This window comes from Equus caballus, chromosome 2 (assembly GCF_041296265.1).
Source record: "Equus caballus isolate H_3958 breed thoroughbred chromosome 2, TB-T2T, whole genome shotgun sequence".
Classification (NCBI taxonomy): domain Eukaryota; kingdom Metazoa; phylum Chordata; class Mammalia; order Perissodactyla; family Equidae; genus Equus; species Equus caballus.
In genome coordinates, this window is record NC_091685.1 from 28,244,636 (window position 1) to 28,268,864 (window position 24,229).

Below are 24,229 nucleotides of genomic sequence, written 5' to 3' on the forward strand. Positions count from 1 at the left end.
GCTGGGCTGGGCCCTCTCTGGGGGATCCCCTGTTTCCGTGCCCAGCTTCCCGCCCACGGACACCGCCCGGGCCCCGCCCGCCACCTGACGGGGCCGCGAAGTGTCCTGAGCGCCCCCTCCCGGGGACCCGCCTTTCGGGCGTGGGGCAGGGGTCTGGGGCAGGAGGCGTGCCCGAAGCCCTGACCCCGCCCCTTGCGACATCACTCCAGGTGCTACCAATCTCCGGGAGCCCTGCCCGCGGGCGGCCCGCCCCCTCCCAGGCACCGCTCTCCTGGCATCCGGAGGCGCAGTGGGTGGAGGAGGAGGCAGGCCCAGCCTATGGGGCGGGGAGACCATTGAAGGCCTCGCCCTTCCTGCTCTGGGAGGGGCTGAACACGCGACCCTGAGACCGTACAGCTCAGCTACCCTTGAAGCACCTCGCAAGACTTCTCTCTCCTGGAGCGCTCTTTTTCTTGCCCACCTATCCAAATCTTGCCAAATACCACTTTCTGCAGGAAGCCTTCCACACCTGACTTCTTCCTCAGTCTTTTTTCTGATTACACCCTTTTAGTGATCCTCTGTAATAACGGCGGTACCAGTACTCACACCAGCTGCCGTCCACTGAACAATTTACTGGGTACCAGACTGCTCCGTGTATTCATGGACTATCTTACCTGATGGATCTCACCCGTTGGATTGGGAGTCCCTCTGGGCAGGGGTTCCAGACACAGCGTGCCTCAAAATAGGCACTACTAAATGTTTAGGATGGATGATGGATGAGGAGACCGGCCCATGGAGGGAAAGTATCTTGTCAAAAGTCACACAGCAAGGAGAGCAATAAAAGCTAGAAACCTGGTTTCCCAGCTCCATCCAGGGCTTTGGCTCTGGTATGTGACTAAGAGTAGGGAGTTGCACAGAAAGGTGCTTTGGGCCTTCCCTTTACCCATAGGAGGGTCTCTGCCCTCCCCGCTCTCTCCTTTCCCCCAAAGTTGAGAAGAACCTCTCTTCTTGAGAAGCCTCTCTTCCTCTGCTATCCGCACATCTTGTACCAGAGCCCCTGACTTCTGGGAGGAGGAGGAGGACATGTTAGGGGAACTGAGAGAGGTTTTGCAGGCCAAGGGGGCAGTTTTGGGCCACAAGGAGTATTGGGGGCCTGGTGATTGGGGGTACTGGTTCTGGGGACATACGCATTTAGCTTGCAGGTAGGAGGTTCCAAGTTGGGCGAAGAGGAGTATTGGGAGCTAAAGTATGTGGGGTTCAGTGCAAGAGAGGCAGGGATTATGCTGGGCCAGCACTCACCCCACCAACAGCCTGGCCCAGTGGAATGCTGGGAGGCCCGGGGGATGGGGCCAGGCAGCCAAGGTGTCTCCGGTGGCACAGAAGCAGTTAAGAGCTGCCTCAGCCCGTTCCTTCAGACAATTAGTGACATCTCGCTTGACAACACCACACTGAGCCGATGCAGACCTCAGCCCCCCTCTCTGCCCCCCCACGGCCGCTTCAGCTGTTTATTCTTGGGCTTTAACAATTGGGATTCTGACTTGGAGGAGCGGGCGCCCCGTGTTGCCCTCTGACCCTCCGTCGCCTTGGCAACTGGAGCCCGGTAGGCCTGGGCTCTGCGTTAGGATTACAGATCCTGAATTCACAATCTTGCTGCTCCCCTGCAAGCAAAAGCAGCAGCAGCAGCAGCAGCAGCATGCAGGATCTGCAGCTAGACTGGAGAGGGCAGAGAAGGAGGATCCCCAGAGGCCAGCCGGAGGCACTAGTGGGAACCTGGATGCCAACAGGCAACCTGGAGAGCGGTGCCCCGCTGGCAGCCTCCATGGGGTGGAGCAGGACGCAGAGCTCTCCTCAGCCCGGAACATCTCCCATCCATTCTCTGGAAACTTTCTTGCTGGTAGAGCCCCAAGGGCAGGGGCGAGGCTTCTTCGTGGCCCCCCTCTTCTCCCCTCAGTCAGCCCCCTACCATGCCCAGAGCTCCAAGTGCCAGTAGACTGTGCCCCTGCCGTGCCTGCAGCCATGGCAACAGGCCCCCCTCCCTCGCCAGCTCTGCTTCCTCCCCCCCAGCAGCCAACTGCCCCAGCTGAAACCGGAGCCGATGCATCTGTGAGCCTCATGCCCAGACCCACATTCCATTTCTGTCCTCTGTCCCCCCCAGCTCTGGCGACGACATCTCCCCCTCCTCCTCACACCCCCTCCCATCCCCTCTCTCCTCGCCTCTGTCTACTCCTGCTGTCCCCCCCCAGCACACACTCTATCACTTAGGGTCTCCCCCTTCTTCCACCCCATTCTCTGTGTGTCTCACCCTCTCCAACTGTCTCTGTTGGTCTCTGGGTATGTCAGTCCCTCTGTCTGTCTCCAGCTCCCTGTGGTGTCCTCAGTGCTCTGCGCCTCTGCCCTGTCTGTGGCAGGCTCCTTCTCTGTCTCTTCCCCTCTGTGTGTATCTTGCACGCTCTCTCTCTCTGTCTTTGTCTCTGCCTCATCCTGCCTGTCTCTCTGTCTCTTTGTCTTTTTTTCCTCCTCTGTTCCTCTCTTCCTGAGTCTCTTGCTGTTTTCCTTCCTTCAGCATTCTCTCTCTCCCCCTCACTCAGGCTTTCTCTCATCCTCTCCTTCCTCATCTTTCTCTTTAAGCCTCATTCTGTCCTGTTTCTCTTGCCCCCACATTCTTCCTCCTTCTGTCTCCCTTCCTGAATCTGATTCTCTGCCTTGGTTTCTCCCTCCTTCTCTTTCTCTTCTCTCTGACTCTTTCCCTCTAAATATATAAATTTCTTTCAAGGCTTCTTCCTCTATTTCCCACTTGGTCATTTCCCTCACAGCCCCCCAGTTGGAGCTGGGAGAGGGGACCCCTCCAGAGTCACCCCAAAGAAGTCTCCTTTCAAGTAGAGGCCAGATGTCTTGGCACCCTGTTGTGCATGTGTACTTGAATCTGAGATGAGGGGAGGCAGTTATAAGGTCAAAGAGCCTACAAAGGATGGGGCACCAAAACCAAGAGTGCCATGCTGCCCTTTCCAGGCCTTCAGAGGATGGCCTCCATCCATTTAGTCTACCATCTACCAGCCCAGATGGGGACAGCGGGTAGTACCAGGGGCTGCACTGGCCCAAGAAGCCCCCTAGCTATAAGAGCTCAAAGAAGAGCCTGTCCAGGCCTTACTGATGCCTGGGATTTATCTCTTCCCCTGCTGCAGTGATGTCTGTCTCAGATTGTGCCTTAGTTTCCTCCAGTGGCACAGGCATACTACCCTTCCTCTGTCTCTGACTTCTTAATACTTTGAGTTCCTGGAGCAAAGTCAAAGTTACAAAGAACAGAGAGTGGAGTGACTCCCTCCCACTTGCTCACCAACACCAGGGGGACTCCAGCACAGAAGAATTTGTCTCAGGGCAAGGGTAGAATAAGGGTCCTGTCTCCTTAAGTATCGGGTGGAGGACAGTGCCCCACCTCCCCCCCAAGACTGGCAGGCCCTGCTGTCAGGCCCGCCCTCCCAGTCTGGGCAGTGGCCTCTAGCCCTCCTCCCTGCCACCCCTCTTCAAGGAATGAGCTTGGAGTCATGGGAAACAGACCCTGGGGTGGGGGTGCCAGGCCTCCAGGGCCCAGCCCTTGCCTCTGGGTGTGATGAGGCCTGGTCAGGCAGACTGTTCTAGCACCCTGGGGTCTGGGCACTGCTCACCAAGGGGCCAGGCGGGGGAGTAGGGGTGCCTGGGGGAGGCGGGTTGCACGCAAGGCATGCTGGGCCCCCTCGGCGGGTGGGTGGGGGGAACAAAGCTGGCATCGAGGCCTCAGCTAAAATTAGCCGCTTCCCTGCGCGGGAGCGAGCATGCCTGCCAGCCGCCCAGATCGCCGCTGCCTCGGCAGGCCATCTGTCGCCACATTTTGCTCAGTCCCTCAGGGCCCCCCATCTCCAGCCACCCCCAGGGGCTAAAGGGACTCTGCTCCAAGGCTGTCCCTGGCCAGGGCTCTGGGCTCTGCTCCTGTCATGCTGTGTGACCTCAGGCTAGGGCCTGTCCCTCTCTGGGCTCCTGTACAATGAGAGGGCCCTGGACACTGCCATCCTGGATCCCCCAGTCCTTCCAAGCACCAGGTGCTGGCACTGGTCATGGGGGCCTGGGATGTGGGCTGCCTCACTCCCTTAGAGCTGGCTCTCTGGTCCAGCATTTGAAAGTGGGCCAAGTGTGGTTTAGGGTAAAGGTCAGGGTGTATGACAGACTCCTATCAGTTTCCTTAATCTTCAGTGGACAGTAGGGCAGCTCTGGAACCAACAGCATTCAAACACCTGCCACCCACCCCAAGAGTCTTACGGAGACAACTCCGGGTGGGAAGCCAGGAGGCAGAGGCTGGTACTAACTTGCTCTGTGGCTTGGGCAAGTTTCCTGCCCTCTCTTACTCTGTTTTCCCTTCTTCAATAAAAAGCTCCCATTTCTCGAGCACCTGCCCACTTTATGCCACATTGTCTTGTGAGGCTGACACAAGACAATGTCCCCGCTTTACAGATCAGAAAACTGAGGTTCTTTGTGAGGAAGCGGTGGAGCCAGGGGTAGGACGGCTATGTCCTCCTTCCCGTGGCTCCCCAGTGCTCTGCTTGCTGGTCTCCAGCCTCAGCTTCTTTCCGACTGTGGCACTTCCCTGACTGCTGCTCCAAGGTCACTCAGCTTGGCCTGGGAGGAGCTCAGACTTGAACCCAGGCCCCTTGGCTCCTGGCCTCCCTCACTCTTTGGCCAGCAGGCTGGGCCTGTTCCCTGGGTGAGTCATGCCGCTGGACTTTAGCCTCCTTGTTAGGCTCTGTGGCCTGAATTTAGAGAGTGGGCCTTTGAAAGGAAGGGGGCGCCCCTGGCAGCAGTGGGGATCTGAAGCTCTCGTCCCACTCCCTTCTCAGTCCTGGGCCATGAGGGCATGGTGACAGCAACCCATAACCACCTCCCCTTCATGATCTCTAAGAAGTCTTGTAGGAATAGCTCCCCGGGCCTCAGTGACAGCACTGCTTCCACTACTCATTTTGTCCCTTCCCTGGATAACAGCTATATTCAGTTAGAAATGGGGTGGGGGTGGGAGCTTGGGGAGGTGGCATTCAGATTGTCTGTGTGCCCAGGCCTTGTCCTTCCCAGTACTCGTCTCCCCCAGCATCAGGCGACCAGGTTACCCAGGAGGGAGGCCATGGCACCTCCCCTCCTCGTGTCCAGGGACCAAGGTCACACCCAGATCCCTGTGCACCTCCACCTCCTCCTAGGGCTAGTAGTGTTTGTCACTGGGGCAACGTGTGGCTGTGCCCAGCTCTGGCAGTGCTAGGGTGACATTCATGCCCCGTGAGCTGTGACGCCTCTGCAGGCAGAGGACAGCACCACCCAGGCTGGCAGTGATGGGAGAGGAGTGGGGGTGGGCTGTCACCTGTCTGAAGCAGTCAGGGGGTGACGTGTCATTTGCCCATCCTGCAGTCTGGAGGGAGGACTGATGGGGAAGGGGCGAAGTTGTGTCCCTGGGTTATACTGTAGTGGGTGGGGTTGGGGGGGTAGTCTGTACCTTTCTCACACCTGGAAGGTGAGGCTTGTGTGTGTGTGTGTGTGTGTGTGTGTGTTTGTGTGTGTGAAAGAGAGAGAGAGAGACAGGTTCTTTGTGCATTTCGCATCCTGTTAGTGGGTGTGGGGGTGCATGGTTTATGTTAGTTACATGGTTATGAGGGTGACAACCTGTGTCCCTGTCTCATACCGTCTGGGGATATCATGTGCCCGTCTCACGATCTGGGCGAAGTGACAGGTTATATGCTTAGCTCATCCTGTTAGGAGGGTGGTCACTGACTTGTGTGCTTGTCTCTGGCTGTTGGGTATGTGTGAGGTGTCACCATGTGCCCGTCTGATGTTGTGAGGAGTGACATGTGTGATTATCTCGTGCTGTTGGGAGGTTGTCAGTAACTTGGGGGTTGTCTCTCACCCTAAAGAGACAACATGTTGCCCAGTGGTGTGGGGCTGCGGTTGGCAGGGCCTTCCCACGCAGACCACAGGGCCCCAAAGGGCTGGCCAGAGGAAGCTCTGGGGGCCCTGAGTACAGGGACAGATGTGGGCTGGAGCGAGGGTCTCAGTCCCTCATGACCTACCTTCTGGCCCAGGTGCCAACCCTTGAGACTGTTCCCCAGGAGGAAGGACCCCGTGTATCTTCACACAGTGTGGAAAGGGGCCCCTGGCTCTGGGGCAGGTGTGACTGGGGAGGTAGAGCACCAGGCGGGCTTCACATGGGGGGCTGTGTCCCCGCAGGCCTGGGGGGCCCTATTCCCTGCCTCTTCTGCCCCTGAAACTGTTAAACTAATTAAGGCTGTGGAGCCGCAGGATTAATCGGGGCAGCTCGGCGCGGGCCGGGAGCTCAGGTAGTCGATTAGTGCGCCGCGGAGGATATTGGATTTCTGAACCGCAAGTCAGCACTATTCGGGCCTGTTATCTCTCCGAGGCTTGAGGGTCAGGAGGCGGGAGCCTCCGGGCGCACTGGCCGCCCCCGCCCGGCCAGCTCTGGAGCGTCCACTCCCCCTGCCCACACACCGCCAGCCTGTCTGCCTGGCATCCCTACCCACTCCCCCCTGCCCTCCTGGCCCCACCGCTGCCCACACGGCACCCTCACCCAGCCCTTCTCCCTGGCTCACCCTGGCCCTACAGTCATGTTCTCTCTCCTTCTTGTTCCCTCCTGGCATGACTCCCACGCTGTGCCTCCCTGACACCTGCTCCTCAGCTTCTCACCAGCCTCTCTCCACTTTGGTCTCCATCTCCCTGTCACTGTCTCTGTCCCCCAGTCTCTGTTAGCCTCTCCTATCACCACTCTCTGTTTTTGTGTTTGTGTTTGTGAGTGCCTGTCTCTTACAGTTTCTGTCTGTCTCCATCTCTCTGTCTCTCTCCCTCTGTCTGTCTCTGTGTATCTTTCTCGTTCTCCCTCTCTCTGTCTTTTTCTCTCTCCCTCTGGCGTTCAGTCTCTCTCTGTCTGTCTTTTCCTCTCTCTCTCTTGTGTGGTCTCGGCTGGTGTCTGCAACCAGAACAAATCTCCCCCAGCCAACACCCCCTGAACAAGGAGGCCAGAGCAGCTAATGGGAAACATGTGATTCTGCCTTGCGCCTGGAGCACCGTGAAGGGAGCCTTAGTCCCAGCTCAGCCCTTGCTCCCCCCTTGCCGCATTCCCCCCACCACACTGTCCCCCGCCTCCCAGCATCTCCCCCAGCCTGTGTGGGCACATCAAGTTCCCCCATCATTTGTATTTCATGGGGTGGGGGGAGCTGACGTTTATCAGCTGGGGAGTATCAGGTTATGGAGGGGCTGGGAGCAGCTTTGCTCCTGAGGTCCCCCCAGCCCCCAGGGCCAGGCAGACCCCATGCAGACTCTACCCCCCCACCACCACCATATGTAGGAGAGCAGGGCCAAGATGAGCTAAGCTGTGGGGGCCAGGATGAGGGGCAGCCAGTTCACCCCCAGTGGAGGGCTCTGGGGCCACCCAGATTTCCATCTTTTCTGCCCTCCTGGGCTTCTGGGGAGCTAGAGAGGTGGGGGCTCCCTGAGGGCTTGGGAGCTGCCAGGCTGCATTTCTGTGCCCACCCAACCACGAGGAAAGGGGGGATGGATCAGAGGAGGGAGGCTCTGGCAGGTTGGAATTCTCCTTCTCTGCCTGTGGATAAATTGTCCCTAATCCAGGCTTGGGGAGTTGTCTGGCTCCTACAGAGAGAGAGAGAGAGCAAGCGCAGGAGATAGGGAGGGAGGAGGGAAGCAGGCATACAAACACAGTGACACAGGCACACACTGTCTCACAAAGGGTCTCTCACATGCACAGACACACACACATGCACTGACAAGTTACACAAAGGTGCCACACAAACACTGAGGCACCGTTGTGCTGACAGGCACACCATAGCACACAGACCCTCTCACACATGTTGATACTGACACACAGCTATACTGGCACAGACATACAATGACATGGCACAAGGACCCACTGACACACACACACAATGATAACGTGATACAGTGCACACATGCACGAGCGCATAACGACCCACAGTGAAAGAGACCCACAGAGACGCCATGACCAGTCGTGCCAGCACACTATGACCCTGAAAATCCAAAGAAAGGCAGAGGTAGGAGGGAGGCAACACTGATGCACAGTGACACCAGTGCCCACAGCCATCGGCCTTGAGATTGGAAACCCGCAGGGACAGCAGAGGATCAGCCACACGCCCCTACCCCACCCCCCACACACATCCAGAAAGCTCTGAGACAGGCAGAAGCCGGTTCAGCTCCTGACACAGTGAGATGCAGAGAGCCAGGCAGAGTGTGCACTCACAGGCACACTCACAGCCTGATCACAGTTGGGCACACCTTGTCTCACGTAGGTGCTTACACCTCTGTGTCCTCACAGGCATGCAAACACAGGCTCAGCTGGACATGCACACAAAGCTGAATAGACCCAGATGCACACCCCCACACATATAACTGAAGACATCAAACCCAGGTACGCATGAGCCTCACGTGTACACATACTCGGCTGACCACAGACCATAGTGAGCAAACACAATGATCCCAAACATGTACACTCTTAAACACACATGTCCCACACAGACATACAAAAATACACAGGAAAGCATACAGAAGGCTAAATAGACCCAAGAACCCACATACAGGTATATTGCCCCAGACAGCTGAACATTCACAGACGTGCATTTATACGGGCAGGATCTCTAACACACATACAGATTCCCAGGCAACCAGAACCTCTAAGCAGTCCATGAGGCTTTATTCCCACACCCCCTCTGGGCTCCAGTACAGACTTCGGGGCAGACAAATGGGCAGGAAGCAGGGGGGTGGCGAGAAGGGCCATGGTTATTAAAGAAAACAAGAGACATAACCAATTACTGATGGAGAAGGGTGAGTGCCAGCTGCATATTATACCCCTCATGGAAATCTGCGTTCACCATCACTTTGAACAGCAACTCTCACCCCTGCATTCTAAATAAGCTCTTAGCATTTATAGTTTCCCCAGAGCACTCCTCCCCATTTATAAGATCTCCGCATTTTATAGATGAGAAAACTGAGAGCCAGAGAGGTTAACTGACTTGCCCAAGATCACACAGTTAGGAAGGATAGAGCCAAGGACTCTGACTGCCAAAGCCACCATAGTGTGTGTGTTCATGTTCATGCCTGCATGTACCTGCACACACAAAGATACTGCTTCCCGGGAGGAACCTGGGGTTTCAAGAGAGGCTCACAACTCCCCTGTGACATGAGGTTGGAGCTGATTTCATTGTGCACAAGAGTGGGCCTGGTCTAGGACAGCCTCCTCGTCCCTCTCTCTGACTCATCCTGTGTCCATGCTGATGCCTGGGGTATTGTGTTTGCTTCCACAGATGGGAGCTTGCCTGCCTATCTGCCCATCGGCCTGGATCCCAGAGCCTGCCCAGCTAAGTGCATGCAGAGGGCCCCGGGGTCGGGGCAACTCTCAGGCCGCCGCGGAAAGCACCCTGGAATCACTGGCGAAGACAGGCCTTTCCTGCTGAGCCGGGCCTGTCTGCACAGCCACTCAGGTAACAGTGTACAGGGAAGTCAAGTCTGTGCCACCCCCAGCGAGTGGGGATCAAGAGCACTTACTTCCCATTCCTAGCAGGGAGTCCCCTCTCCTGGCTTAGGCCAAAAAGAGGCCATTTATAGAATCAAATATATTAACCCAGCTTACTCAAACTCCCTATTATCCAGAAAGGGGAACTGAGACCCATGGATATACAGCAAGTCCCCTGGAGTCCTGCCTCCTAGTCTGGGGACTCTTCTCTGCACTTTGATGACCTGAGAGAACTGGGAAGAGAAAAGGGTTGTGACAGTGACCAGAACTCAGGGCAGAGGTGGAAACCAGAGTGCCTGATGTGTGCAGCTGACCCCCCACCCAGGACCCCTTTCTACTGGAGTCTGTGGAACCAGAGAGCTGGGAGGCCATCGTGAGGTGCTGAGAGGACCTGGGTAGCTCAGGTATGCTAGGCTGCCCTCATAGGATGCAATGGGGTGGGGGAAGGACCCCCTTCCTACTCCTGGGCCAGATTAGCCCACCCAGTCTCAAGAGCCACAGAGGCCAGGTGGGGCTGCCCTGCCCTTCAGAGGCAACTCCCTGAACTGACACATGACGCCTCTGGGCTCCAGGAAGCTCCCTGGAGCCCAGCCTGCCTGGGGACCCCACCCATCTTCCAAAAGAGCATTCCTGGGTCCTGAGGTCTGGGGGTGGGGCCTCCTGGGATTGTAAGGGTGGGAAGGTACAGCTGTGGGAGGATGCAGGACTGTGTCTACCAGCCTACAAATGTGCAAGGCATCTTGTGTGCAAGCAGGCGTGTGTAGGGCTCTGTCCTGAGGGTTCTGTATGTGAGAGTTATATAAGTGGATTGGGCTGGAGGATGTCCGGGGTCTGTGAATGTGGTACATTGGAGTGGTGAGTGTGCAAGATTGCGTGTGGGCAGGTGTGAGAATACTGGAGTGTTGTGTGTACCACACTGAATGGTGTATGTGTGCAGGGTGCTAGTGTCCACTGGAGAGGTGTGTAGACAAGAATCTGAACACACTGAGGTGATCTGTGGGTACGCTGGGATTATGTAGTGTGTGTACACAGGAATCTCTCCGCGTGTCACTGGGGAAGCGTGTGTTCAGGGTTCTGGGTGCACACTGGGGGAGGTGTGTGCACGTGGCTCCATTTGTGCTTTGGAGGTGGGCTGGGCAAGCCTTCAGTTGAGCTGGGCTCAGCAGTGCCCAGCCTTGTGGCCAAATCGCTGAAGTCACTTCCTTTCCTGCAGCAACTTTCCAGGAGGAGGAGTTCATCAGACCTGGGCGGGGAGAGGGGGGCGGAACCAGGAGCTCTCTGGGGAAGGAGGTGGGCGGGGGTGGGAGGCTGTGGGGAGGGCCTGGTGGGGCTGGAGGAGGGGAGTCCTCCGGCAGACAGAAGGAAAGACAAGGACAGGAGTCTGGAAGGGCCAAGGGCAGGAGGGGATGGGGGCGGAGCAGGGCGGGAAGCACAGTCCCTGGGTGACCTCGGAGGGAGGAAGGGAGGGCCACCCGGCAGGGTGACCCTCAGGTTCAGCCAGAGCTGGCAGTGGTGCCCGCACACCTGGCACCCAGGGAAGGGGGCTGGCAGGGGGCGGGACTAGGGCAGACCTGCTTGCCAGGTGCCCCGCTCCGGGCAGGAAGGGGGTGGGCGAGGGCTGCACAAAGGAGCTCTGTGTGGCTGGGGGTAGGGTGGGGTGGGGTGTGCTGCGCTGCGCTGTGCTGTGGGGGGGCCCTGATGGCTCCAGGGGGTGGGGCGGGGCTTGCTTCCCTTGGGGGCATCAGTAGCTCTAAGGGGACACCTAGTGGCGAGGGAGGGTAGTGCATGTGGGTGACTAAGGTGGGAAGGGGTAGATTAGAAGTTAAAAACTAGAACTGGTGATTGGGACTAGGACAGTTGGAGGAGGCTGTAGGGGAGGGAAGAGGCTGACTCTCTAGACAGTGAAGAAGTTTGGTTTAAAGAAACCCAACAAACCTAAATTCAGACTCCAGCTCCTCCATGTCATGGCTGTTTGTCCTTAAGGACATAACTTAACCTCTCTGTGCCTCCGTGTAAATGCCAAAGAAGTGGCAGCTGCCATCATTCTTTTCATCATTGTTATTTTTGTTATGATTTTGGGCTGAAGTCAGGTTGGAAGAAGAGCTTCAGGCACAGTTGGGTAGGTGGGAGGGGGGTGAAGAGAAGGAGATTGAGAGGGGTGGTACTTAGTTCCTGAGGGGGCAGATCCTGGGAGATAGAGGCCTGGAAGGGAGGTGATGGGGGAGGTCTCACAGCAGCAGTAATAGCCCCTTTGATGCAGTGTTTTCCATTTGAGGACATCCCTGGGCCTTCAATCCAGGCTGGGAGGGAAATGGTGTGGGGGGAGGAGTGTGCAGGCTGGAGAGAGGGTCATGAGGCCGGAAGTGAGAGCTGGGGCTGGCAGCCTGGCTCCCCTGGGGAGGCTGTGGGTGGGGGAGGGGGAGGCGGGCTGGGGAAGGGGTGGGGTGGTCACAGCCGCAGCAGCAGCAGCAGCAGCAGCAGCAGCAGCGGGGGAGGGTGGGGCTGGGGACTCAAGGATGTGGGCTGGCGCTTCCCGGCACTGTGCACAGCAGGTTGGGGCCCTCAGCCCCCTCCCAGCCTGCTGGTATCCCCATGGGCAGGCTCAGACACACTGACCCAGAAGCAGGCAGAAGGACAGAAGGACCCTTTCGACTTTGTTCACAGGCGTGGGATAGGTGGTGCCCTTGGGAGGGGTCCAAGAAAATGGCCGGCTGGGTGTGGTGGGGAGGGGAGCCAGCTGCTTCCCTCAGATCCTGAGGCTGCAGGAGAGAGCAGTGGGACAGAGTCAGGAGGTCTGGCAGGAGGACTTGCCCAGAGGTCTTCACGGGTGGGTGGAACAGAAGCCACCGCTGCAGAGGAGCTTTTTCTCCTCTGCCAAGATCACACCCTCAGGCCCCAAGTGGGAGGTCTCCAGAGCAGGGTGACTTGGTGAGCCCCACCCTCAGTAAGGGAGGGGTGGTGGCTTCTGGTAGGCATCTCAAAGAGGGCATCGGGAGCCGTGGGTCAACCATACTCTTGGAAATAAGACTTGGAGATTCCAGAGTCTGAGCCCCTTCCCTCCTTTGTGAGGGTGTTACCAACAGCCCTTCCTTCAAGAGCAACAGTGAGATTCTTGAAGCAGAACGGGCCTAGCCTGGGAGGGGCAAGTCCACAGTCTACAGCCAGGCATGGAAGAGCAGAACCCTGAGTGATTGAGTAGGCGGGACAATAAGGAACAGCTGAGGCCTGGGACCTGCAGAGAGGGAAAGGACAGTGGACAGGGGGATGTTCTGCCTGGATGAGTAATAGAAGGGGCCTCCCATGCCATTGTGTGGGCTTTGGCAAAGTCTCCTTCCTTCTTGGGGTCTCAGTTTCCTCATCTGTAAAATGGGAGGAGCATGAGGTGTCACTAGAACAGTGTACCCTCTGGGGAGGCTCATTAAAAATATAGATTCCCAGATGTCCCTTCAGATTTATGAGTCAGACTCCCCTGGACTAGGGCCTGGGTATCTGGAGTCTTACACGGCTCCCCTAGGCCCAGGCTTTGGAAGCCAGTGGGTGAGATGATTTTAAGGTTCCTCCCAGCCTTAAATTAGACCACGGCTCTAGAAAGAGCACTTTCAGGAGGGACTGGAGGAGAGCTGCAGGAGCTGGGAATGGAAGGTGGCTTTGGACTTCGGGCAGAATGAGGAATCCTGCCACTTAGCAGCTGTGTGACTTCAGGCAAGTTACACAACTGCTCTGAGACTGTTCCCTCTGAAACACGGGGATAATAAGACAGGCCTCCCGGGTTGCTGTGAAGATTCAGTGGGTCATGTATGAGGAGGTGCTTTGTAGATTGCAAGTTGCTGCGCACCAAGGGGTAGTGAGGGAGTGTCCCTTTCCACACCATCCTGTCCCCGAGTCAGCTCTGTAGTCTTACTGTGGGGTGACAGCACTGAGCAGTATGGTAAGAGTCTACATGTGTCTGTGGGGGTGGGCCCTGGGGAGCAGGTCAGGGCGAAACACTAGTCAGTGATCAGGGTCAGGCTTTAAGATCTTCACAGAGGTCAGGACCCATTTATCTCCCACTCCCCAAGATCCCAGCTCCTGGGGATCAGCCAGGGCCCTGAATCCCCAGGCTCCCTTGGGAGTCAGACATGCCTGGATCTAAATCCCAGCTCTGTCCTGACCAGCTCAGGGAGTCAGTCGGTAAATATTTATGTAGCATCCATAGCCCAGGCCCTAGGGTCAGGGGATACAGTGGTAAACAAGACAGATGCGGTCCCTGCCTCTGAAGAGCCCTCACTTGGGCGGGAGACACACTGAACAGCCAGTCATACAAATAATTGATTGCGGTCGTGATAAATACTGTGAAGGTGAAATAGAGAGGGCCCTGAGCGTACGTAGCAGGGACCGGATCCAGGCCAGAGGTGGGATGGGGAGGTCAGAGGGAGTCTTTCTGATAAAGGCAGGAGAGGGATCAGAGAATGTCCCTTTCCACATCCTTTTCTTCCTCCCACCCTCCACATCCTTCTTGGGTCCCACTTTTGTGTCTAAGCAAGAATGAGAGAGCCTCCTGCAAGAAGGCGGGGCTGATTGCTCTGAATGCCTCATTCATTCATTCATTCATTTCTTTAATAAATATTTTTTGAAGCATGCCTGTGGGCCACCTGCTGACCAGGGTTTTAGGAGATACACACAAAAGTGAACAGGACAGAACTCCTTGCCTCCATGGTGCTTACCACCTTTCAGTGGATGGTTTCCTCATCTGTAAAAATGGGGATGATAATCATTATCTCAGGTTTGCAGGGGGATTAGATGAGATAATCCATATAAAGTGCTCAGCTCAGTGTTTGGCAACAGAGAAAGTGTCCCCAGAGTATGAGCTTTTATTGTAGTTGACTCCCTGGTATGATTGTTAAACCTCTGACCTCAGGCGCTCTTCACCTTTTCTTTGCAGCTCTTATTCCACTAATAATTAAATCATTTACGATTATCTGATCACTGCTTGTCTATGCAGTCCTTGTGCAAAGTAGGCACTCCATAAATAACGAGTATGTGAATGAATGATGTTGCTTCATCTCTTAGCCTCCATGTCTTCATCTGCAAAATGGGGTTATTAATAGCCCCTGCCTCGCAGGATTGGTATGAAGAATTAAATGAAACGATGCCTGGACAGCTTCCAGCCCAGTGCCTGGCGTGCAGTAGGTGCTCACTAAACCTGAGCTGCGATGGTCCTTTCCAGGCGCTGTCCACGCCCCGAGCCTGGGCTCAGGCTGAAGTTGCTCCACGGCACCCCCCAGCTGACAGCCAGCGACTGGCAGAGCCCCCAGGCACGGGGGCCCTCTCTCTTCCAGGTCAGCTGGGTGTCTGCACTGGAGGGAGCACCGAGGGAGCTGGGGGTGGTATGTGGAGGGGACCAGGCAGGTGGGCAGTGGTTGGGCTGTGGCCACCAGACCATTCAGATCTCCTGTTGCCTGTCTTTGCCCACAGAGGTCTCCAGTGTGACAGCCCAGGCGGCAGAGCCGAGGGTGAGTGCCTGGGGTTTTGGAGACCCGGGGTTGGGGCAAGAAGGAAGAAGCCATGCCCACGATAGGACTTCCTGGCCCTGTCCTTAAGTTTGATCTGGAGTGGTTGCCCCACCCTGCCAATGGGCTTCCCTCTCGAAGGCAGGTGTCCTGTTCTCCCTGAGCCCACAGCCAGGGTCTAGAAGCAGGTGAACTGTCAATAAGTGCAACTGGGGTCCATCATGCTGCATGTGGTGGTTTGGGAAAGATTGGGGGTCAACAAAGGGGTTGGGCTTGGGGAGGGGAGTTAGGGAGGGGTGCAGGGGCTCACCAGGATACGGGAAGCTGACGGGGACTTGGGTATTCAGTGAGGGACCTCCTGCCTGTCCTGCCCAGCAGGTCCTGGTCCCGGCTTCTCGCACCCTCATGTCAGCCCCGGCCCTGCCCGGCGGCCCGCGGAGGACAAGGTCAGGATGCGTGTGAAGCCCCAGGGCCTGGTGGTGACTTCCAGTGCCGTGTGCAGCTCTCCTGACTACCTCCGGGAGCCCAAGTACTACCCCGGCGGCCCCCCCACCCCCCGGCCCTTGCTTCCCACCCGGCCCCCTGCCAGCCCACCTGACAAGGCCTTCGCCCACACCTTCTCTGAGAACCCACGCCCACCCCCACGCCGGGACCCCAGCACCCGGCGCCCACTAGTCCTTGCCAAGGGGGACGACCCGCTGCCCCCGAGAGCAGCCCGGCCCGTCTCACAGGCCCACTGCCCCACACCTGCGGGAGACGGCAGCAGCTCCCGACGTCGCTGGGACAACGGCCGGGTGAACCTGCGTCCAGTGGTGCAGCTGATTGACATCATGAAGGATCTGACGCGCCTCTCCCAGGACCTACAGCACAGCGGCGTGCATCTGGACTGCGGTGGGCTCCGGCTCAGCCGCCCGCCCGCCCCCCCACCTGGTGACCTTCAGTATAGCTTCTTCTCCTCACCTAGCCTGGCCAACAGCATCCGCAGTCCTGAGGAGCGGGCTACTCCCCACGCCAAGTCCGAACGGCCCAGCCACCCCCTCTACGAACCTGCACCTGAGCCTAGAGACAGTCCCCAGCCCGGCCAAGGCCATAGTCCCGGAGCCACGGCTGCAGCCACCGGTCTGCCCCCGGAGCCCGAGCCGGACGGCCCTGATTACTCAGAACTTGCTGACGCTGACATCCTTAGTGAGCTGGCCTCCCTTACTTGCCCTGAAGCCCAGCTGCTGGAGGCCCAGGCCCTCGAGCCACCGTCACCTGAGCCAGAGCCTCAACTCCTGGACCCCCAGCCCCGCTTCCTGGACCCACAGGCACTAGAGCCGCTCGGGGAAGCTTTGGAGCTGCCGCCCCTGCAACCTCTTGCTGATCCTCTGGGGCTACCGGGCCTGGCTCTACAGGCCCTGGATACCCTGCCTGACTCCCTGGAGTCACAGCTGCTCGACCCTCAGGCACTTGACCCCCTGCCCAAGTTGCTTGACGTCCCCGGCCGCCGTCTGGAGCCTCAGCAGCCCCTGGGGCCCTGCCCACTGGCCGAGCCCTTGCGCCTAGACTTGTGCTCACCCCATGGCCCCCCTGGGCCTGAGGGTCACCCCAAGTACGCCTTGAGGCGCACTGATAGGCCAAAGATCCTGTGTCGCCGGCGGAAAGCCGGCCGGGGGCGCAAGGCAGATGCTGGACCTGAGGGCCGCCTGCTGCCCCTGCCTATGCCTACAGGGCTGGCAGCCACCCTGGCCGAGCCCCCACCACCACCGCCTCCACCACCTCCTACCCTGCCAGGCCCTGGCCCAGTCCCAGAGCTGGAGCCGGAATCTTCCCAGACTCCAGTGGTCCCTACCCGCAAAGGCAAGTGCCGGGGCGTGCGGCGCATGGTGGTGAAGATGGCCAAGATCCCTGTAACACTGGGGAGGCGGAACAAGACCACGTACAAGGTGTCATCCTTGAGCAGCAGCCTGAGTGTGGAGGGCAAGGAGCTGGGCCTGCGTGTGTCGGCAGAGCCTACCCCACTGCTAAAGATGAAGAACAATGGACGGAACGTGGTGGTGGTCTTTCCACCTGGCGAGATGCCCATTATTCTCAAGCGTAAGCGCGGCCGCCCTCCTAAGAACCTGCTGCTGGGTCCTGGCAAGCCCAAGGAGCCAGCCGTGGTGGCAGCCGAGGCAGCCACCGTGGCAGCAGCCACCATGGCCATGCCGGAGGTGAAGAAACGGCGGCGGCGGAAGCAGAAGCTGGCATCTCCCCAGCCGTCCTATGCGGCAGACGCCAACGACAGCAAGGCCGAGTACTCAGACGTCCTCGCCAAGCTTGCCTTCCTGAACCGCCAGAGCCAGTGTGCCGGTCGGTGCTCACCGCCCCGCTGCTGGACACCCAGTGAGCCCGAGTCAGTGCACCAGGCACCTGACACCCAGAGCATCTCTCACTTCCTGCACCGTGTGCAGGGCTTCCGAAGGCGTGGAGGCAAAGCGGGCGGTTTTGGTGGCCGGGGTGGGGGCCATGCAGCCAAGGCAGCCCGTTGTTCCTTCAGTGACTTCTTTGAGGGCATTGGCAAGAAAAAGAAGGTGGTGGCAGTGACAGCTGCTGGGGTTGGGGGCCCCGGCCTCACCGAGTTGGGGCACCCACGCAAACGGGGCCGGGGGGAGGTGGATGCCGTGACTGGGAAGCCCAAGCGCAAGAGGCGGTCCCGGAAGAACGGGACTCTGTTCCCAGAGCAGGTGCCCAGTGGCCCAGGCTTTGGGGAGGCGGGTGCTGAGTGGGCCGGGGACAAGGGTGGTGGCTGGGCCCCTCACCATGGGCACCCAGGCGGGCAAACTGGCCGAAACTGTGGGTTCCAGGGGACCGAGGCCCGGGCCTTTGCCTCCACTGGGCTAGAGAGTGGGGCTTCAGGCCGAGGCAGCTACTACAGCACAGGTGCGCCTGCGGGCCAGACAGAGCTCAGCCAGGAGCGCCAGAACCTCTTCACCGGCTATTTTCGCTCACTGCTCGATTCGGATGACTCCTCTGACCTCCTGGACTTTGCCCTCTCAGCCTCTCGCCCTGAGTCCCGGAAGGCGTCAGGCACCTACACAGGGCCCCCCACCAGCGCCCTACCTGCCCAGCGGGGCCTGGCCACTTTCCCCAGCCGGGGAGCCAAGGCCAGCCCAGTGGCAGTGGGCAGCAGTGGGGCTGGGGCAGACCCCTCCTTTCAGCCTGTGCTGCCTGCTCGCCAAACCTTCCCACCAGGCCGTGCAGCAAGCTATGGGATAACCCCAGCCACTTCAGATTGCCGGGCTGCCGAGACCTTCCCTAAGCTGGCTCCCCCACCTTCAACCGTGGCCCGCTCACCTACTACCCACCCACCCACCAACACTTACCCACCCCAGTATGGTGGCTATGGGGCTGGACAAAGCGTATTCGCCCCAGCTAAGCCCTTTACAGGCCAGGACTGTGCTAATAGCAAGGACTGCAGCTTCGCCTATGGCAGCGGCAACAGCCTGCCTGCCTCGCCCAGCAGCGCCCACAGCGCTGGCTACGCCCCACCGCCTACTGGTGGCCCCTGCCTGCCACCAAGCAAGGCCTCCTTCTTCAACAGCTCTGAGGGGGCCCCCTTCTCTGGTTCAGCCCCCACGCCCCTGCGCTGTGACAGCCGGGCCAGCACCGTCTCGCCCGGCGGCTACATGGTGCCCAAGGGCACCACAGCCTCTGCCACCTCCGCTGCCTCTGCCGCCTCCTCCTCCTCCTCCTCCTTCCAGCCCTCGCCTGAGAACTGTCGGCAGTTTGCGGGGGCTTCTCAGTGGCCTTTCCGGCAGGGCTACGGAGGCCTGGACTGGGCCTCAGAGGCCTTCAGTCAGCTCTACAATCCTGGTTTCGACTGCCACGTCACCGAGCCCAACGTGATCCTGGACATCTCCAACTACACGCCACAGAAGGTGAAACAGCAGACAGCCGTGTCCGAGACCTTCTCCGAGTCGTCCTCTGACAGCACCCAGTTCAATCAGCCAGTCGGCGGTGGTTTTCGGCGTGCCAACAGCGAGGCCTCGAGCAGTGAGGGCCAGTCGAGCCTGTCCAGCCTGGAGAAACTGATGATGGACTGGAACGAGGCATCATCTGCCCCCGGCTACAACTGGAACCAGAGCGTCCTCTTCCAGAGCAGCTCCAAACCAGGCCGTGGACGGCGGAAGAAGGTGGACCTATTTGAGGCCTCACATCTGGGCTTCCCATCATCTGCCTCGGCCACTGCCTCAGGCTACCCATCCAAACGGAGCACTGGGCCCCGACAGCCACGGGGTGGACGGGGCGGTGGGGCCTGCTCAGCCAAGAAGGAGCGGGGTGGTGCAGCAGCCAAAGCCAAGTTCATCCCCAAGCCACAGCCGGTCAACCCGCTGTTCCAGGACAGCCCAGACCTTGGCCTGGACTACTATAGCGGGGACAGCAGCATGTCACCACTGCCCTCGCAGTCGAGGGCCTTCAGTGTGAGCGAGCGAGACCCCTGTGACTTCATGGGACCCTACTCCATGAACCCATCCACGCCATCTGACGGCACCTTTGGCCAAGGGTTTCACTGCGACTCGCCCAGCCTGGGTGCCCCTGAACTGGACAGCAAGCATTTCCCGCCACTGGCCCACCCACCCACCGTGTTTGATGCTGGCCTGCAGAAGGCATACTCACCCACTTGCTCACCCACACTAGGCTTCAAGGAAGAGCTGCGGCCGCCACCCACAAAGCTGGCTGCCTGTGAGCCCCTCAAGCATGGGCTCCAGGGGGCCAGCCTGGGCCACGCGGCTGCAGCCCAGGCACACCTGAGCTGCCGGGACCTGCCGCTGGGCCAGCCCCACTACGACTCTCCCAGCTGCAAGGGCACAGCATATTGGTACCCGCCAGGCTCAGCTGCCCGCAGCCCACCCTATGAAGGCAAGGTGGGTACGGGGCTGCTGGCTGACTTCCTGGGCAGGACGGAGGCCGCGTGTCTCAGTGCCCCACACCTGGCTAGCCCACCGGCCACGCCCAAGGCCGACAAAGAGCCGCTGGAGATGGCCCGGCCGCCTGGCCCACCCCGTGGCCCCACTGCAGCCACTGCTGGCTATGGCTGCCCACTCCTTAGTGACTTGACCCTGTCCCCCGTGCCGAGGGACTCGCTGCTGCCCCTGCAGGATACTGCCTACAGGTATCCAGGCTTTATGCCGCAGGCGCATCCCGGCCTGGGTGGGGGCCCCAAGAGCGGCTTCCTGGGGCCCATGGCGGAACCTCACCCTGAGGACACATTCACCGTCACCTCCCTGTAGTGCCAACTGAAGTGCCGACTGGACCTCGAGGTTTTGTTCCTGGGTGAGTCTGGGCATGTGGGTTTAGTGGGCAGAGAGGCCTAGAGGTGGGAGGGGTGAGGACATTGGAGTTTAGGCGAGGGGAAAAGGTATAGTGATGAGCAGGAAGGATTTAAGGACAAGACTGGGGACGTGACGACAGGGAGCTGGGATTCAGGAAGGAGTCTGGGATTAGCTTTTGGGAATAGTCTGAGGAAGGAGATGGGTTGCTTGGGTGGGGAACCCAGCATGGGGATTGGACATTCCCCAGTTACTGAGATGACTGGAGAACCGTAGACTGCATGGGGCCATTTAGTTTGGTTCGTCAAGCATTTATTTCCCTCACTCCTGTTAGGTCCTGGGCAGGCACCACCTGAGTCCCAGGAAAGACTCACTACTTGGCCTCTTATGAGGGAGGCATTCACATCACCCTGTGTGACACAAGTGATGAGACAAGCAGGTTGGATCATTATCCACTGCGGCCTATCCAGGGTCCAACCCTACCAGGCTCCCTCGTTTCCCTGGGAGCTTCATTTAATCCAAGATGCAATCTGGCCAGGGCTAGGCTGAGTGTGGCCAGTATGTCTTGGTCACACACTCTGCAATGGCTTTACAAAATGGCCCGAAGTGTCCTTTCCTGGTCTCCCAGGGTACCCCCAAAGGCTATTTTTCAGTATCTTTGGCCTGAGGTAGGCTCAAGAGTGGTCAGGGGCATGCAAGGTAGGGATCCAGAGGAGAAAAGGGGTGCTGGGGTCCTGCCGTGCCTGGGAACCTGCAGCCAGTGGATCTGTCCCCAGGCAGGATGTTTTCTGCCTAGAGAAAGCCAGTTCTTTTCCTGAAGCTAAATGCTTTTCCAAGAGTTCGGTTAAACATTACTAGATATTTAGGTATTATTTTTATCAGGCACTGTGACCTCATTAGTTGGAGTCACAGTTTTAGTTTCTTAAGATTTTGTGTTTAAGAAAAGGAAAGTAAAAAGGGGAAAATGCCCCCAAAATGGAAAAGGGGCAGGGTTGGAGAAGTCATTTTCTTGATGAACAACCTGCTCCAGAAATACAGCCATAGCTGGCCCATCAGATCTCACTTTTGGACAACAGATTTGTCACAAAATTGGCCCAGATGTGATGGGTGGCAGTGGTATGGGCCAGGGGCCTGGCTGAGCCCCTCACCCTCCACCTCTGCTGCCACTGCAGCCTCCTGGGAGTGTCTCTTCCTGGAGAAGGAATAGCAGGGCTCCTGGAAAGCCCCGTCCCTGCTCTGGGAAGGCCATTCAAGGCCAGGGTGACTCAGGGTCCTGAAGTCATGTCACTGGAAAGTTGTTACCCCCTCTCTGCCTGACCTCAGCTCCCTTGGTGCCTAAAGGTGGCAAAGGGCAACACGTGGGGGTCAGGAGGCTCAGGGAAGGACCCTTCCCCAATTGGCCATCAACTTGCTACATGCCCTTGACCAAGCTTTTGCCCCTCCTCCCCCCCGCCTCTATTTCCCCATCTGTTCAAGGAGATTGACTTTGATAATCTCTTAGGCTCTTGCAACTCTGCATGGCATAGACAATGGACTGAACTTTTTTTTTTTGGCAGCATATTTTTCCTCCTAATGAAGCCAGGCCAAGATTAAAATGGCCTTCCATTCCCCATGCGTCTCATTGCAAGCAGCAGAGCCACAGATCTGAGGCAGACCAGGGAGAAGCTGCTTAGGGTTTAAAATGTCAAACACTTGATCCTTCTCACTGGAGGGGAGATGTCTCATGGATAATCCAGAAATGTGAAATAATCCAAAAACCGTTCCTCCCGGGCTCTGGGTGGGAAAATAAACGGGAATGGGGGCTGGGTGTTTGGGCAGGTCACAGCTCAGTGAGATACATAATGGAACCACCCAGTGAGGCCTGAACGCAGGAGGAACTGGGATGCCATCCAGCCCCACATTCTGGCCCCGCTCCCCACTCAGAGCTGGGAGTTGACATCACTATCCTCAGACCAATGCATTCACTTGTTCCAGAGACATCTGTCCAGCACCCACTATGTGCCAGGCATTGGGGGCACCACAGTGAATACCACAAATGAGGTCCTAGTCCTCAGAGGGCTTCCAGTTTAGAGAGAAAGACAGTAAACAATGACACAGAGCATTTAATAATTATCACCATAGGAAGGACTGTGCAAGAGAAGAAAAGCTAGGAGGCCGTGAGAGCCTGTAGCAAGCTGATGCCAGAAAATGGGAGGACATTGGCCAGACCAGGAGTGGGAAGAGCATTCTGGGCAGAGAGAGCAGCAGTGAGTAAAGCCCTGAGGGAGGCAGAGGCTCAGCTTTGAGGAATTGATAAGAAGACAGTAGCATCGAGTAAGGGACGAGGCAGGCAGGGCCAGATCATGTAGGGTATTGGAAGGTTTGAACTTTACTCCAAGACAAATGGGGAATGGTTGAAGAGTTCTCAGCTGCGATGCCATGGGTCACAGTGGAGCAGGGCAAGTGTGGAAGGAAGGAGACCAGCTGCAGGAGTCCAAGCAAGCATTGATGGTGGCATGGACCAAGGCTGTGGTGGGCTGTCTCCCTTCTTTATCTAAGATGGCACACCAGCTCCCTCCCTCATCTAGGGCAACCCTCAGTGCCAGGGACTGATGAGAATCATTGTGAGAGTGAGGAAGAGTTGGGGATATAGAGAGGACAACAGTGAGGAGGAAGAGTCAACAGAGGGAGGAGTGCTGTCAGCAATGGGTTTATACACAGAGGACGGTGACACGCTCATTCACCAACAGGCTGTGAGCACTTTGGACACTGGGCACTGGAGAAGCAGTCATTCAGCTCAGCCTCACATCTTGAGCCCCTCCATGCCCATCCCACTGCCAGGCACGGGGGAGACAGAGACATGGCCCCTGTCTTTAGAGTTCAGCATCTACCCCAGGAAGCTAAAACAAGTACACAAAGAACCTAAAAACACCTGGTGGAAAGTGGCAGGTGCCCAGAGGCAGGGAGAAACAAAGCTTGAGCACCAGGAAAGGTGAGCGTTGGGGTCAGAAATCATCTCTCTACCCCATTGTTAGGAAAGGGACATGAATTTGTGCAACACTGCCACACTGACCCTTCGGAGCAACACCCACCCTCCCATCAGAGTCGAGGAAACAGGTACAGCTGTGAACCTCACCCAGGGGATCCACAGGTAGTAAATGGTGGAGCCAGGATTTGAGCCCAGTCCTGGCCCCCCAGAGCCTGGGTACTCTGCCATACTGCTCCTTCTCCGCCCTGCACCCCTGATTCTCCACCTGCAAAATGACGGATTGGGTGGATGCTCCCTACAACTCTTTCTGGGTCTGACATTTTAAATGGATTTTGAGGTTCTGCGGAAGAAGCTGCATTTGAGCTTGACCTTGAAGAACAGGCAAGATTTGGACACGTGGAGACTGGGGGAAGGGCATTCCAGGCAGAGGGAACTGTGGGCAAGGGCAGGTCACACCCCAGTATGAATTAGAAGAGGAAGGCTCAGAGGAGCCAGAGTGGGAAAGGCAGGACCTGACTGGTCTGAGAGCTGAGCTGCTGGGGCAGAGAGGGAAGGGGGCGGGGCGGCATGGGGCTTTGGGCCTGGGCAGACATCTTGTCTAGTCCCTTAGATGGAAAGCAGAGCCAGACAGCCTGGCTCCACATCAGGCCCCCATGGCTGAAGATCGGCCCCACCAGACCCTGGGGACAGGGTGGGAGGGTAGGAAGGACCCTCCAAGGTGTTTCGGAATCTCGAGTCCCCTTCTCCTCCCTGTTACCCCTCTGGCCTGGACCTGAGGCCAAGAGAAATGTCACAGGTCCTCCGAGGTTATACCAGCTGGGACCTGACCAGAGCAGGAAGCAGTTTCCAAGGCCACCATCCAGCCAAGGTCATCAGGCATGCCCAGACCTGGGCCAGGCCCCGGCTGCCCTGGGCTTTGTCTCTCCGTGTCTTGAAACCT

At 58.0% G+C, this 24,229-nt stretch overlaps 1 protein-coding gene across 18 annotated transcripts in view; it reads left to right on the forward strand.

The window, feature by feature from the left end:
• AHDC1 (AT-hook DNA binding motif containing 1) overlaps nucleotides 1-24,229 on the forward strand; it is a 64,003-nt gene that overhangs the window by 33,165 nt on the left and 6,609 nt on the right. For 5 of the 18 annotated variants that reach the window (XM_023635230.2, XM_023635234.2, XM_023635222.2 and 2 more), the window contains 4 exons: nucleotides 9,333-9,509; nucleotides 14,748-14,859; nucleotides 14,996-15,033; nucleotides 15,409-20,325. In XM_023635230.2, coding sequence (XP_023490998.1) covers nucleotides 15,483-20,282 — 4,800 coding nt within the window. In that variant the 5' untranslated portion in view covers nucleotides 9,333-9,509; nucleotides 14,748-14,859; nucleotides 14,996-15,033; nucleotides 15,409-15,482 and the 3' untranslated portion in view covers nucleotides 20,283-20,325. Of the gene's footprint in view, nucleotides 1-9,332; nucleotides 9,510-9,678; nucleotides 9,946-14,590; nucleotides 14,860-14,995; nucleotides 15,034-15,405; nucleotides 20,326-24,229 lie in introns of all 18 variants that reach the window. The other 13 variants (XM_070250346.1, XM_070250345.1, XM_070250333.1 and 10 more) reach the window with 7 other exon arrangements.